This window comes from Sciurus vulgaris (genome assembly GCF_902686455.1).
Source record: "Sciurus vulgaris genome assembly, chromosome: 17".
Taxonomy (NCBI): domain Eukaryota; kingdom Metazoa; phylum Chordata; class Mammalia; order Rodentia; family Sciuridae; genus Sciurus; species Sciurus vulgaris.
In genome coordinates this window covers 16,008,834-16,025,639 of record NC_136478.1, presented here as the reverse complement: position 1 = coordinate 16,025,639, position 16,806 = coordinate 16,008,834, and the positions used below count along the sequence as shown (strand labels likewise).

Sequence of the window (16,806 nt, the reverse complement as noted above, 5' to 3'; positions counted from 1 at the left end):
GAGGAATATCATCGTGTCTTCCGTTTTGGGGCACAGGATGGAAGGCATTTCATCCTAGTGACCTGGAGTTCCCACCATGGGTCATACTTGTTAGCAGACATGTGCTCCTGGGAATGACGCTTGCTTGGCTTTGTGCTCTGTGAGTCTTTGGCTCGCTGGTGCCAAATGAACACCAGAAATGCTGCCACATGAAGGCTATGAACAGAAGAGGAAATGCAGATGGCCAAATAGCACATGGAAAAAATTCAACCTCACTAGTAATTTTAGAACGGCAATAGGACAGATAAGCAAAGTCTGGCGATGACACACAGCATGGTGTGGAGTCAGACTGGCTGAGTGTGCTTTCTGACCCCTTGTTCCATGCATGTGACCTTGCTTCTCAAGCCCATTTTCTCCTGGGTAAAATGTGGGTGATGATATATTCTCTTCTTCATGGGTTTGTTGTGAAGATTCAGTTTACTGATGTGTGCATACCAGAGTGTCTGTAATAAGTGCTTTTTAAATATTAGCTATTATCTTCAAATTATTATTTTTTAAACCTGTATCATTTGCAAAGAGTGAAAAAAAAATGGTACTCAGTGCTTGGCAGAGAAATGGATGTACTCACATAGCCCTGCTGGGAGGCTTCATGGTTTACCCCTTAGGAAAGATGTGAGCAGTTTTAAGAACTTTAAAAATTTTTTCATATCCTTTGGGGGATGCTCAGAGATACATGCAAATATATGCATTTTTGGTAGTTTTTCCAGAGTAAAAAGCTCAACACAATGTTTTCAACAATGAAGAAACAGTTAACATATCCATAAAATGGGTTTATATTACAGTCTATTTAAGATAGATTAGGGGGCTGTAAGTCAGTGGTAGAGCACCTGCCCATGAGTGAGGCGCTGGGGTTTTTCGATCCTCAGCACTGTAGAGGGGGAAAAAAAAGGTTTTGGGAAGAGAAGAATATTTAAAGAATTAGGGAAATAAAAGTTTGGAAGATTTACCAGTGACAAATTGGTAATGATAATTATCTCAGTGGTTTCAGGTTAGGAGTGATTTTTTTTCCCCTTAGGCTTCATATTTTTTAAATTTACCCATATTTCTTTAGAATCAGAACAAAAAACAGCCATGAAGAGCCAGAACATCTGCCACAGGGGGGCATCTGGGAGCCCTCTGACTCATCTTTGACTTTCTCTTCCTTTCCTGTCCAGTGGTGTCAGCAAAGCCCAAGGTGCATAATCGTCAACCTCGAATTAACTCCTACGTGGAAGTGGCTGTGGATGGACTCCCCAGCGAGACCAAGAAAACTGGGAAGCGCATTGGGAGCTCTGAGCTTCTCTGGAATGAGATCATCATTTTGTAAGAGAAAGTTGCTTCTTTTGGAATGCTCTAAGAGGGGGAAGAGTGAGGCGCTCCGAGGGGTGGGGAACCCAGGTCTCCAGTGTTGCCTCAAGATGCTTTCCCTTGGTCCCCAGAGTGCCTCTGTCCAGGTGTTTCTACCTCATCGAGCTCACAGAGTGTTCATTATTAGCTAGAGGGTTACAGGTTCAGTGCTGTGGGGGAAAGGGTATGTATGAGTGTCTTCCTGTTTTGTCCCCCAAGATGTCAGCAGTATGGTTGAACTGCTTTCTTCCAAGTTTTGGGAGTGACTGAACTTGCTCAGATGTGATGAATCAGGTATTTGTTTTCCAGGAATGTCACGGCCCAGAGTCATTTAGATTTGAAGGTCTGGAGCTGCCATACTTTGAGAAATGAACTGCTAGGCACCGCCTCTGTCAACCTCTCCAATGTCCTGAAGAACAATGGGGGCAAAAGTACGTATGATGCAGGGGGTGGCAGACGTGATTCATTAGTGGGTCTGGGGAGGACATGGTGTTTACCTGGTAAATGTGGAGATGCACTTTCCTCCAGGACCAGGGGCTATGGTGCTTCTGCCCCCTTGGATGGTATCCATGGAGTTTTGGGACGGTTGAGAGCTCCTCTCTGCTTCCACTGGGGTTCAGCCTCCTGTGTCTGGGACCTCTAGTAGTGGGATGCAGTGCTGTGTCCTGGATCCTTCCTCTGGGGTGGAGACTCCTACCTCTGCTCCTGTTCTGACTCAGATGTGTGAGATGTTGAGTTAAACTGTCACATGCCTCCAACCTAAATCTTTGCTTTTCTCAGCTGAGCCCGGAACAGAATAAGGAACAAGGAAGGTGTGTGTGTGTGTGTGTGTGTGTGTGTGCGCGCGCGTGCGCGCGTGCATGTGTGTACGTGTGTGTGTGTGTGTGTGTGTGTGTGTGTGCGCGTGTGTTAGGGACAGTGTTACAAATGGTGCCTTGTGCTTAGTGAGTGCTCAGGAGACAGTGGGATGTGAGGGCAGCTCCATCTTAATTATCGAGGGTGCCTCTGCTGCCTGGCCTTGTAAATCCTCACGTCTGTTCCTTGCTGTTTGTGGTCGTTGGCCTCGCCTGTGCCTGTGGTCGTTGGACCCTCCCTCATAAAGCCTCTATTCAGAGCAGTACCATATGTGGCAACTGAATGCCTCAGAAAGAAAGACTCCTTTTTCTCTTGATGTCTGCTGTCTAGAAAATATTTTTGGAAAGCAGATTCAGCCCAAGAGGGCTGTAGGGGTGGGGGTGTCGAGTTCCAGGGACAGCATTGCATTGATTCAAGAGTCTTTTCTTTCCGACTTTTCTGTCCTTTTTGTTGGGCCATTTGAGAAGTGTTTGTTCTTTCTCTGGTTTTTTCCTTTCTGCTTTACGTGCTTTCACCATGTGAAGACGTGGCGAACCTTCTCCGGTCTGAGAAATTGGCCGGGATCAGGGATGCCCCTCTGTTTGGATTCTGCAGGGAGCTCCGCATGCTGTGTCCCAGATCCTAGCCTGCTTTTTGTGATTTGATTATCAAGGAATTAACATTATTCTGTTATTTGGAAATATACTTGTGAGCATTCTCACATTAGGATGCTGCACCAGCGTGATTGGTCTTTCCCTTTTTTGTTTGTCTGGTCAACATACTGCAACTTTGTTTTCTTTTTTCTTTTTGTGGTCCTGGGAATCCAACAGGAGCTTCAATCATGCCAGGCAGGGGCTCTACCACTGAACTGCACCCCCAACCCCAACATACATCAGCTTTTGATTATAAAAGTAATTGTAGAAAAGTTGGAATTATAGAAAAGGACATAAAACCAAAGAAAATAAAATTTGCCTTAAGCATGACACCTAGTGATAATTATTGTTAATCTTTTTTTTCCAAGTGTGTATGGTACTGGGGATTTATCCCGGGGGTATTCTACCACTGAGCTATATGCCCAGCCCTATTTTATTTTTTTATTTTGAGTTGCTGAGGTTGGCTTTGAACTTGCCATTCTCCTGCTTCAGCCACCTGAGGTGCGCCACTGCACCCAGTTTATTGTTAAGATTTTGATGCATATACCCTTTTGGGCTTTTTATTTCTTTGCATGAATGTATATTAGTAGTTATGATATCAGAGAAACAAAACATTGAAATTTTACACATTGTTTTGCATCATGCCTTTTCTGTTTCAAATGTATCACTGTCTATATATGTAACTGTATTTTTAGTTGTGATAAAATATACAACATACAATTTCCCTTCTCAATCATTTTTAGTGTATAGTTGGGTGGCAGTAAGCATAATGACCTGATGTGCCACCATTACCACCATCCGTCACCAGAACTCTTTCATGTTATAAAGAAACTGAAACTTTGTTCTCATTAAATACCTCTCCATTCTCCCTTCCCCGGGCCACCACCATTCCACTAATATCTCTAAATTTTATATTCTATGTACCTCATGTAAGTGGACACTGAACAGTATTTGTCTTTTTGAGAATGGCTAATTTCACTCCGCTTAATGTCTTTGAGTCACATTCATGATGTGCCTGATGTATCAGAATTCCCTCCTTGAAGGCGGAATGATATTCCACTGTATAGCTATACTGCATTTTGTTTTCTGTCCATCTGTTGATGGGCACTTGTGTTGCTTTAGACTATTGTGAATAATGCTGTTGTTGGTACCAATATCCCTTCAAGACCCTGCTTTCAATTGTGTGGCTACGCACCCAGAAGTGAAATTGCGGGCTCATGCAGGATCATCTTATTGTTGTTATTAGTAGTCGCCTTACGGTGGTAGAGCTTGAATCCAGGGCTTTGCACGTGGGAAAGTACTCTGCCACTGAGGTTCATCCCTGGCCCTTGTTTTCAATTTTTTGAGGAACTGCTATAGTGTTATTCATACCTTTTGCTCCATATAAATGTATCAGCATAGTTTTAATTATTCTTCTAAAACCCAATTTTTGATGATTGCCTAGTAGTTTTCTGTCATATAGTTGTGTGAAAATATGAGGTTGAATGTTGTAGTAGTTTTTGATATTTGACAATCATAATAAACTTACAAGTTTATAAATCTTTGTGCTTGTTGTTTAAGTTTGCTTGGAATAAATAAAATTTTAATATGGACTTGCCAGGTTTAAAGATTTCTCAAGGTTTTTGACCCATGTTGCCAGATTTCCCCTCCAGAAAGTTCTAGCTAAGTTCCAGCTTACCAAACTCTCATCAGCAGTGGTTGAAATTGCTGGTTTCTATTTCACCCTGGCATGTGTTGAATTTTATTTATTTTAAAAAATCCTCTTTATGGCCTATTTGATAATTTGCCAGATTTGCCTGTTCCTTTTGGTTAAAATATTTAAAGTGATAAACATTCAGACATTTTATTCTAGATTCTTCAGCCCATGTTGAAAAAAGGACATTTTCTTATATAACTGCCCTACATTATCACACCTAGTGGTATTAACATGAATTCCTTATTTTATGTAATACCCAGTTGCGTTCAATCACTCTTTGTCTCTGAAACATCATTTTTGCCTTTTGCTTGACCCTGGGCTTAGACAGAATCCACTGACTGCACTTGGTTGTTAGTCTCTGAAGGCCCCCACTCTTTTATGCCAGGATTTGTTGAAGGATATTGAATGTTTTAAGTGTGTTTATTGCCCTATTAATGTCCTTTGCTTGTTTTTATATTCAAGTGTGCATTTTTCTCTTTTGGTTTTGAAAGAGATCTTTATATGTTAAGGCTATTATTCTTTGTTTTATAATCTGCAAATTTTTTTTCCCCAGTTTTTCATTTGCATTTTAACTTTGAAGGCTTTTTTCTCTTTTTTCCATATAGATGTTTTAAATTTTATATTTTCATCATTATCTTTTATGCTTTGAAAGGTGTTCCCCCTTCTGAGGTCATCTAAATATCTCTGTTTCTTTCCTGTTTGTGTGTTTTTTTAATATTTTTTAGTTGTCGATTGACTTTATTTTTATTTTTTTATATGTGATGCTGAGAATTGAACCCAGTGCCTCACATGTGCCAGGCAAGCGTTCTACCACTGAGCACAACCCTAGCCCATGTTTTTTTTACCGGTGTCTTTGTGATTTTATTTGTTCATATTTAATTCTTCATCCAAATGAATTTATTTTTTAATATGGTGTGATGAGAGATCCTATTTAATTTCTTCCTTAATAGTTAGCCATTGCTTTAGCACTACTTATTGAATAATCCATTTATCACTCCCAGTGATTCAGGTTTCTACCTTTAGCATATATTGAAATCATATGTATGCGTGGGCCTGTTTAGAGACTTTTCATTTAATCCATTTTTATTAGTCTTTCCAAATCATTCTGTACATTATTATAAGATTATGTTTTAATATCTGGCAGTTCAAGTTTCTCTTTTTTTCCCCAAAATCCTCCTACTTTTTTCTTTACATACATGACATTTAAATTATTTTGGCATGTTCTCCCCTTTTCATACCTGCCTCCTATTCCTTGAGATTTTATTGGAACCCTTTCATATATAAAGTTAATTTAATGGAGAATTTTCATACTGAACTTTCCTACACAGGAACATAGAATGTTTCTAAATTAATTCAAATAAATTTGAAGTTTATCTTTGGATGAACTCTGTTTTGTCTTGTTTTCTTTTAGTGCCGAGAATTGAATCCAGGGCCTTGCACATCCCCAACTCTGTGCTGTTTTAATTTTTACAAAGTGTTTATTATTTTAGTGAGACCTTTTCTTGTTGGGTCTTCTGACTTAGTACAAGTTTTCAGGAATTTACTTTGAGTTTTCTCAGTAGACATTTAGATGGGTGCGATGCTGATACTTTTGCTTGTGCTTTGGTGATAATTATGCTTCTCTTTCTTGTTAGTTGCTTTGTGTGGGACCTTGTGTTTTGGTGGTGACTGCAGCAACATCTCTAGTCACTCACGTCTAGGTGTTAAGATTAGGTGTCAGTAATCTGTCTTTTTACTTTATTAATTATTATTATTTTTTAATCAGGAAGGGTGTTGAATTTTTATGTTACCTTTTAAGCAAGCATTGGGATGAGTACATGATTTTTCTTCTTTAATTTGTTATTAATTCCCTAATAGTAAGTCTTAGAATTTCTAGAATTTATCTAATATCTCAAGGTAGATTGTTCCTCGACATTTTTGTTAGAATCATTTATTAAAATTTTATTTGGAGGTTTCCCACTTCTGTTCATCAGTGAGATTTCTCTGTAGCTTTGCTCTATTTTTGTTAGCCTTGGACTCGAGGCTAAGCTCAAATTTTATGAAGTAAATTGAAGCACTTTCCAACTTTGGGGGCAGACTCCATAGCTTGGGAATTATCTGTTCCATGAGTGCAGGAAAGAGCTTGCCTGGGAAACCAGTGAGGTCTGGCATCTTCCTTGAAATCATTCTTTGATGACTTTTTCAGTTTTTTTCCACCCATAATTATTGGTTTGTTCAACTTTCCTGATTGATCTTGAGTCAGTTTTGTTAATTCATTTTTTTCTGAGAAAATTGTTTCATGAGATTTTCAAATTTATTGGTGTATGGATTTTAAATAGCATTCTCACTTTTTAAAAATATGTGTAATTTTTCTCACTTAAAATTTTTGGTGTTTATGTTTTGACAATATTTTTTCTTGACCAGCTTGAATATTTTAACTTCTGGTCTTCAGTTTACTTTCCACAGAATAGCTTCTTGGGTTTTTGTCCATTATATTTTCTAGCATTAATTTCTGTTTTTAACTTAATATTAACTTTTTTCTACTATCTGCCCTATATCTTTTTACACTTTATTCCTTCCTTCCTTCCTTCCTTCCTTCCTTCATTCATTTGTTTATCTATAGCTTTTCAACCTGAGAAAACTTAGTGCATTTATTTTTTATTTAAATTGTGCAGTGCCGGGGTAAGGGCTCAACCACTAAGCTAAACTCTTAGCCCTACTACTTTTATTTCTATCCTTTCTTGTTTAGATAATGAAAACATTCTTGTTTTGAATTTGTCTTTTTTTCTCTCTCTTTTTCTCCCTGGGTATTTAAATTTTTTTTTCAAAGTAAAGTGCACAAATTTTAAGTTTCACAGCTCAACAAATATGTATACATATTCACATCTGTATAATCTCTATTTGGATCAAGATATAGAACATTTCCTGCATTCCCAGAAAGTTCCTCATGTTCCTTGCATCCCATATCCCCTACCCCAGCCCTGAGGAACCACTGTTCTGACTTTTGTCACTGTCGATGAGCTTTGCCTATTCTTGGATTTCCTATCAGTGAGATCATACAGTGTGTCTTCTTGTGTCTGGCAGCTCATCATTTCACAGCCATGAATTTCATCCCTGTGTTTGCATGTATCACTAGTTCTGGTTTTTAAAATTTGGTTATACTATTGCTAATTTATGAATATACCACGATGCCCTTACCCATTCTTGCATTGATGGACCTTGGATGGTTTCCAGTTTTTGACCATTATGAACAAAATTGCTGTGTACATTCTTTTTTTTTTTTTTTAAATACATAGTTTTAGATGTTTAGACCTTTATTTTATTCATTTACTTATATGTGGTGCTGAGACGTGAACCCAGTGCCTCACACATGCTAGGCAAGCACTCCATTACTGAGCCACAACCCCAGCCCACTGCTGTGTACATTCTTAAATGTGTATTTGGAGGACATATTCCTGCATCTTTATTGGACATAATCATATTAAGGGGCCTCGGCTCATAAGGTGCTTATGTGTTTAGCTTTAGTAGTTTCCATTAGTTTTCTAGCATACAAATGTGCTATCCCATAAATTTTGCTATATTCTACTTGCTGTTTGTAATTAGTGTTGTGATTGTCTCTTCCAGCCCAGAGTTATTTAGGAGAATGTTTTCCAGTGGTTATGTTGTTTGTGGTATTGGTTGCAGCTGTTGCTGCCTCCACCCTGGCTGGCACTAGCTGTAGCGCACTGTATGTGTGGCTGGGTTGGGCAGTAGGCTCATCAGATTAGAATCTGATGCAAAATGTGGATTGTAATAGGTCAGTGGGCTGCTTTTTCTTAGAAAAACAAATCTAGAATGATAGTAGCATAGCCTGTATACATAATATTATGGTCATGTTTCAAAAAGCCTTCTGTTTAGAGCAAGGCTATTTCTGGGTATATGATTATGTTGCATAGAGAAGTAGTTAATAACATGTAGACTCTGGAGCCAGAGTATCTGGATTTGAATATTGATTCCACCAGCCTTGTGATGTTGGACAGTTACTTAACCCCTGTGCTCTTGGTTCCTTATCTGTGAATTGTTGTTTTGAGATTAAATGAGCTAATGACAGTACCTGGCACATGTAAGATCTGTGCAAGCAGTGGTTGCACAGTAGAAGTAGTAGTTGCTATCTCCTCTGACACATTTCTTCCCAAAGATTGAAAGGTTTGAGTCCCAGAGATGGACAGCAGAGTCCCTGTTTCCTGGTGTGGGCCTTCTTGCTTAAATGGAAGGCAGTCCTGAGGTTGTTCTAGGAGAGAATTCCAAGATGGGACAAATGGAAAAGCTTTGGTAAACATAGAGCGGGTAGACTGTCATTGACGGGACATTTCAGCACCGTAGTCTTGGTTCCTTGCTCAGTGTGGCGCTGCGAGGCTGGAAATGCTTCTGAAGTGGTGTCCAAGTGTGAATACAGTTATGTAGGGTAAGTGGGTCACAGTATGTTAGGAACTCCTCACTGTGGCCTGGTCTTTCTGAAACAGCTTTTTTCAGGAAAGAACGTAATGGGCAATGGTTGCCCTAACTGGCACTCTTCTGTTCCATGAGCATAATTTGTTCTTTCATTCGCTCCCTTGTTTCCCCTGGGTAGACTTGCAAGTTGACTGGGAAACTCAGCTGCCTTTCACACCTTCCCTTGGCCAAGGGAAGCAGTGATGGAGGGTTTTGCTCCAGTCTGGCAGTTGGTCTGATTCATTGGCCCTGGCTGGGCTGCAGGCACATTGACCTGGCTAGATTGTGGAGAAGACTTGACCAGAAGTACCAGTTTGGCTCCTTAAGGTAGCTATAGATACCTCTGTGTAGCAGCCAGTTTTTGAGGTTGCATATTGATTGTGAAAACCTTTTTATGAGGGGAAGTTTTAAGCTGCATCTTCATCACTTGGCTTCACAAGTTATCAGTGTGGTTCCTGTCTGCTTGCCTACTGAGTGACCTTGATTTCTTTCTGAACTGGTGGCTGCTAGGGTCCAAGACTATCCTCTTGTGGTTCCCTTCTCTTGCAGCTGAACTTACTGTCACCACAGACCCTGGCCCTTCAGATTCTGTTCCTTTTAGGAGGGAAATGGAACTGGAAGTAGATTTAAAAAAAAAAATTCTTTAAGATAATTATTTCAAATTCAGAGAAAAATTATAAGAATAGGATAAAGAACTTCTCTGTATCCTTCAACCAATTGTTGATATTTTGATACAGTTGCATTCACATGGTTTCCATCTGTATATTTGTGTATAATTGTTTCATGAATCATTTTTAATGTGAATTACAAATCTTGTGGTTTTTCCTCCCTCAATAAATACTTACATGTCTGTTTCTGAAGGATTGTCATATATAAGCACAATAGAATTAACCAAATCAAGAAATTGAACATTTTTACAATATTGTTACCTAATTCAGATTTTCTGGTGACCACAATGATGAACTTTGAGTCCTTCCTCCACTAGCCCAGGATCTCTTGCAAGGTATGCAGGGAAATTTGTGATCATGCCTCAAATTTGGGTTGGGCCCTCAGGCTGTATCTTTCATGACTTTGTCATTGTTGAAAAGTATAGGTCATTTTATAGAATCCCCTCAATTTGGAAAAGTAAGATGATGTATTTTCTGTAGAAGCACTCAGAAGGGCTGTCATCTTTCTCAGTGCATGGTATCAAGACGCACATGGACAGATGACATTAAACAATTTGGTTGAGGTGTGAGGTTTCTCCAATACACAATTACTATTTTCCTTTATAATTAAAAAGTGATTTTTGAGGTGATACTTTGAAACTGTTCCACATCCTATCTTCACCTGCTAGGTTTTGCATTCAATAATGATTTTACTGTGATGGTGGCAAATTCTTTGGTACGTTTGTTTCTGATGTCATCATTCCTTCTGTCCTCACGTGTTGGCACAGTACTGCAAGGGAGAGTTTCCCTTTGCCTTGGAACTTGCACATAGGTGTGTGTTGTCAGGCTCAATTTCATGGATTCTTACTTTATTCAGAGGAATGTGATTTATAAGTGCCTTTTGTTTGATGCTAATTTCATCCCTGGCATGGTCTTTTGAAGAGGACAGAGAGGAGCATCTTCATTCTTTCCAGAGATGCGTATTCTTCAGGCTCACTCCTGTGTCTTTTTGACATGTCCCCATCGTGTGTGTGCGCGTGTGTGTATTTGTTATTGGAAATTGAACCCAGGGTACTTAAGCACTGAGCCACATCCTCAGCCCTTTTTATTTTCTATTTTGGAACAGGGTTATCACTGAATTGCTTAGAACCTTGCTGAGTTCCTGAGGCTGGCTTTGATCTTGGGATCCTCCTGCCTCAGTGTCCTAAGTCACTGGGATTATAGGTGTGTGTCACTGGGTCTGGCTCCATCATATATTTTTGTCCAACTGTAACCTACTATAGATCTGACTTGCTGTATTGCAAAGGTAGCACTTAAAATCAGAGAAGAAAAGCATAGGAATAGTACTGGGACCATCAGATAACCTAGTGGTTTGCAAACTGTGGTCCTGGGACCAGCAGAAAGTACATCTCCTGGAAGAAATTTAAATTCTCAGGCCTATTCCATGCCATTGATTCAGGAACTGGGGGTGGGGCCCAACAATCTGTATTTGAACTATCATTCCAGGAGATTGGGATGTGAGCTGAAGTTTAAGAATCACTATGCCAACTAGTTGAGAAAAAATAATACCTTCCTTATATCAACATGTGTCATGGGGCCTTGGGGCTCTTATTATTCAGGAGTTTGTTTGTTTGGTGACCAGACTTTTAATCCCCTCCTCAGCAATTTAGGAGAACAACTTGGTGAGCACAGCATTCCCACTGCCTAAATCCTGAACCATGGAGCAAATGGAAATGCAACCTTCCTCTAATCTACCATCTTGCCTCTCTTCCCTTATTATTTAGTTTTTTAAGCGTTTAACTTTTGAATAAATCTGGAGTGCATTTTGGGATAGGGATCGAATTGTGTTTTTCCATACTGGGCTTTACACATTCTCACTGTTTTCACTGGCAGGAGAGTCCACAGCAGGTGGGACATTTTTTTTTTTTTTTTTTAATATTTTTTAGATGTTGATAGACCTTTATTTTATTCATTTATTTATATGTGGTTGAGAATTGAACCCAGTGCCTCACACATGCTAGGCAAGCGCTCTGCCACTGAGCCACAACCCCAGCTCAGCAGGTGGGACATTTGAAAACACTCTTGGCTCTTCAGCCTTCATCTTTTATTCTGGATGGACTTTATTGATTGACTGATGAATTGTACTGGAGATTGAACCCAGGGCTGCTCCACCACTGAGCTACAGCCCTATCCTATTTTATTTTTTGAGACAGGGCTTACTGAGTTGCCTAGGCTGGCCTCCAACTTGAGATCCTCCTGTCTCAGTCTCCTGAGTAGCTGGGATTACAGGTGTTCGGGCCATACCTGGCTCTGACAGACTGTATATATAAATGTGTGCATGTACACGAACATGTGCACACATCATAAGTGCACACACATGCAAGTCTCTTTCTATAGCTACATATTAAACCCCATGAGTCCACACCAAACCCTCCAGTTCCAATTCATAGCCATGGGTTTCCTCCACTCTGTATGAGAGTCCTGGCTCTCAGCACCGTCTGTATACAGTTACTCATTCCCTCAAGTCTACTGTGCACAGAAAGTGCTTTGAGAGTCGCTGTACCCATACCATGGTGAAAAATGAAGGAGGCTTCAAAAGGCTCCCTGCTGGACCCTCTCTGTTCTATGTATGGCTCTTTTCTTTCCCCCATGTATTTTTCCCAGGTTGAAAAAAAGAAAGAAAACAGCTCCTTATTTATTTAAAAATCTTATAAGCAGAGGCCTGTTACGGCACTTTACCTTCTGAGAACAGACAGGCCAGTCAGGAGCAGCGGCCTCCTCCCCGGCTCCTCCACGAGAATGGCGTGTTCTGCTGGGTGGGCCGCGGGGCTCCAGGAGCCGCGCCTGACACAGTACATGCTTTGATTTTAAAGTAAACACAGTACTGTTTTTCTACCTTTTCAACTAAAATATAAATAAAACTACTGAACCTTAGAACTTGATTCAGAGGGAGAAGAGAAAAATTTAAAAAAATTTTAAAAATTTGCATTCAGTTAAAAATTATTTTAAATTTAAATTTGAAAAATTGCTCATTATTTCTTGAACTGAGGGGGGAGGTCAAGGGACACGGGCCATATGATGATTCTGTAAGCAGGTAGGGAGATGTCATTTAGGACATGACTGCAAGCCACAGTGCCTTGAATAGGCTGTGTGGTAGAAATGGCTAAACCAGTCCTGCTTAGCCAGTTAGCTATTTTTATGAACCTGGTAAGCCACCGAGACCAGCTATTTCAAACTCATGAAATGCTCCACAATAATATTAGGTTCTGAAAGTTTCTATCTTGTTTCTGAAACTGCAAATTATTAATATTTTTTCTGATCATAAAGGAATATAAAATTTTGTCATGTGTTTTACTACAATTAAAATAAAAAGCAGGAGAAATATAAAAAGTAAAAAGCAATACATCTAAAATAAAAATATCACTGGTACTTTTTATTATTATTTCATGCATATTATAAAAAGACAAAAATATTCCAAGTGCTTAGTGTGTGTTAGACATTGTTTTGAATTCCCTCCCTCTGTGTATTTATGTTTGTGAAAATTTGTAGATACATACACATGCAGGTGCTCCTTGACTTCTGGGGTTATGTTTGGATAAATCCATCATTAAGTTGAAAATATCATAAATTAAAAATGCATTTAATACACTAAGTGGCCCCAGCACACTGAACTGTCATTCTCCTTTTGATCTCGTGGCTGATGGCAGCTGTGGTTCGCCTCCCCTGCCCAAGATCTTGAGAGAGGATTGGACCACATATGTCACTAGCCTTGGAAAAGGTCCCAGTTCAAAATTTGAAATATGATTTCTACTGCATGCGTATCACCATAGGAAAGTTGAAAAGTCCCAGTTTGAGGTAACATAGATTGGGAACTGTCTGAGCATGTACTCATTTAATGTCCTCCATACTACAAGGGAGATCCTACTGACATCCCCTTTCCTGAGGAAACAGAATAGTTATAGAGCTTGCCCAGGACCATGCCATTGGATTGCAGAGTTGGGATTTAACCCAGGCACCCTGATTCCAGAGCTGTGCCCATAACCTCTATATGTGCTGACTTCCAGTGAAGGGGAAGTTAAAGTAACTTGAAAGTCTGTTATTCATACCTATACCTCTTCATAATTTGTTAAACATTAATTTTTATTTTTCATATCATGAAAATCATGTTGGTGTGTATGTGTGCCCCCTAACCCTGCAAAGGGAACTCATTATACATAATTGCTTTGTAACTTTTTCCCACTGTTTCCACATCATGGAAACGAGATCATTTTGTTAAAAATAATTTTTTTGGTTGTAGACGGACATGATACCTTTATTTATTTATTTATTTGTTTACTTATTTTTATGTGGTGCTGAGGATGAAACCCATTGCGTTACACTGGGTGGGGCAAGTGTTCTGGTGAGCCACAACCCTAGCCCTAGATCATTCTTTTTTTAAAAAATATTTTTAGTTGTAGATGTACACACTACCTTTATTTTGTTTACTTAGTTTTTTTTAATGTGGTGCTGGGGATGGAACCCAGTGCCTCACACAGGCTAGGCAAGCGCTCTACCACTGAGCACCAGCCCACCCCTGCCCCCGGGATCAAGCTTAATGGCAATAATAGGGTTTTTGTTTTTGTATGAATGCACCCATGGTCTAACCACAGTCTTTCCTACTTTTTTATTATCCTAAGCAGCACCTTTTGTTAGATTCTTTTTTTTTTTTTTTTTTTTTTTTTTTTTTTCATTTTTTGAAAGTTTTTTTTTTTTTTAAATCATTAAAATCTTTTTTATTTTTGGTTAAATTCTTGTAAAGATATCTTTGTGCCTCTGTCCTTTTCTTTTCTCAGGGCGAATTCCTAGGCAGACAATTGCTGGGTCAGAGGGCAGGTGTACTTCAAGGTTATTGGTGTTTGCTGAGAAGTCTGGGCCAGTTTTCATGCTCATTGTGAGCATGTCTGTGACTTCAGTGGCACCGAGTGCTGTCAGTCTTTTTTACCTTCTGCCGGTCTGTCAGGTGAAGCAATTTCCTTTTGCTGTTTTAATTTGTATTTCTTTAAATTTCTTTTCTGTCTTTTCTTCTTCCTAAAAAAATTTGAAAAATTTACTTTAATTTTTTCCATATTTTTATTGGTACATTATAATTATACATAATAATGGGATTTATTGTTGCATATTTGTATATACACATGATATAACAATATGATTTGGTTATATTGTTCCCATTTTCCTTCCTCTCCTTCCTACCCCTTCCTTTGATTTTCTTGAGATGACCCTGCCCCTTTCTTTTCCTTTTTCCTCTCCAGCTTCCACCTATGAGAGAAAACTTATGACTCTTGACTTTCTGAGTTTGACTTATTTTGTTTAACATAATGCTCTCAAGTTCATCCATTTTCCTGCAGATGACATAATTCTGCTTTATGACTGAATAAAACTCCATTGTGTGTGTGTGTGTGTGTGTATGTGTGTATACATACACACATACACACACACTAGACATACCATGTTAAAAAAAATCTATTCATCTTTGACAGACATCTAAGCTGGTTCCATTTTGGTTGTTGTGACTTAGCTGCTCTAAACATGAGTACGCATGTATTGCTGTGGTGTGATGACTTTAACTCTTTAGAACAAGTACTGAGGAGTGGTGTAGCTAGGTCATGTGGTGGTTCCATTCCCAGTCTTTTGAGGAACCTCCATATGATTTCCATAGTGGTTTTTTACAGTCTCACTAACAGTGTGACAGTGTTCATTTTTCCTTGTCAGTATTTATTACTTTTTTTTTTTTTGATGGCTTTTACCTTTTCCTCTTGAGGAAGCTCCAGTTAGATTCTTGTCATTAGTGCTGTGCTGTGATCGCTTGTACTGAGTTCACCAGTGACCTCCATGTTGCTAAACCCAGTGGTCAATTCTTGTGCTTAACTCTCTTGTTTTGCAGATGACTGCAGCTGATCAATTCCTCCTCATTGATGTACTTTTTTCTCTGGGTTTTCAGCATGCTGCACTCTACTGGTTTTCTGACTATCTTTCTGGCCAGTGTCTCTCAGTGCCCTTTGCTGATTTTCCTTTTTGCAATCTTGAAACACCACGATGCTCCAAGTTGGCTTAGTTCTCTGTCCCCTTGTTAACCTACATGCCTCAATTTAAGCCATGACTTTAAATTCAGTATGGGTGCTTGTGATTCTTAGCCGAAACCTCTCTTCTGGTAGCCCAGGACAGTTTTTATGTTTGATAACTACCCTGAAGTCAACATGTTAAAATCAGAGCCACTCTTTCCTCACAGCTCAGGCTAAAATTCTTGGTGTCCTTGTTGATGTCATTTTCTGCTACAAAGGATCCGATCCTTGAAGATGAATTATAGGACTGGATCATTTCTCACTCTGACAGCTGTGTCACCCATGTCCAAGACACTATCACCTCTCCTCTGTTACTGTACAGGCCTCTTGACAGGCCTCCCCATCTCTGCCTTTGTCTCCTGACAGGGCAGTTTTGAAGCCAGCAACCAGAATGATCCAAACCGAAAGTCAAATTATATTACTGTTCAGTACTTTGCCTTCTCACTCTGAGTAACGATTGAAGTCCTTCCTTCACTGGCTGACAGGCCCTCCTGATTGTCCTGCTGCCCCATCTGCTTTTTCCTTGCTAGCCACTGGTGCCCTCTTGCCTCAGGGCCTTTGACTGGCCTTACCTCCTTCCTGAATCACTCTCCTCGAGTCCTCATGGCCCGCTCCCTCACTCTGTGGTGACGGTCTACTCATGTCATCTCATCGAAGCCTTCATCACCCTGCTTTTTTTTTTTTTTCCTTTTTTTATGCAGTGCTGAACCTTGATCCCTGGGGCCTCACACATGCAAACACATGTTCTTCCATTGAGCTACCCTCAGCCCCAATCATAGTGCTTTTTTAAAAAGTATACAACTCAGTGATTTGTAAAAAGATGTACTAAGTTGTGAAACTATCACCATGAACCTTCCCCAAGAAGATTCCTTGTGCCCATTTCCTGTTAATTTTCATTCCCATTCCCAGTCCATGGCAACTACTGCTCTATAGATCTGCTTTTTCTGGACATTTCCTACAAATGGAATCACACATATGTTGTGATATATTGTGACCTTGGCCCCACCCTGCCTTAACTGTGGCTTTCTCTCCCCAGCATTCCCTTTTTCCTTACCCTGCTTTAT

At 39.6% G+C, this 16,806-nt stretch overlaps 1 protein-coding gene across 1 annotated transcript in view; it reads left to right on the top strand.

The window, feature by feature from the left end:
* Positions 1 to 16,806, top strand: part of WWP2 (WW domain containing E3 ubiquitin protein ligase 2) — a 134,610-nt gene that overhangs the window by 20,704 nt on the left and 97,100 nt on the right. The window contains exons 3-4 of the mRNA XM_079116853.1: positions 1,194 to 1,341; positions 1,675 to 1,796. Coding sequence (XP_078972979.1) covers positions 1,194 to 1,341; positions 1,675 to 1,796 — 270 coding nt within the window. The remainder of the gene's footprint in view (positions 1 to 1,193; positions 1,342 to 1,674; positions 1,797 to 16,806) is intronic.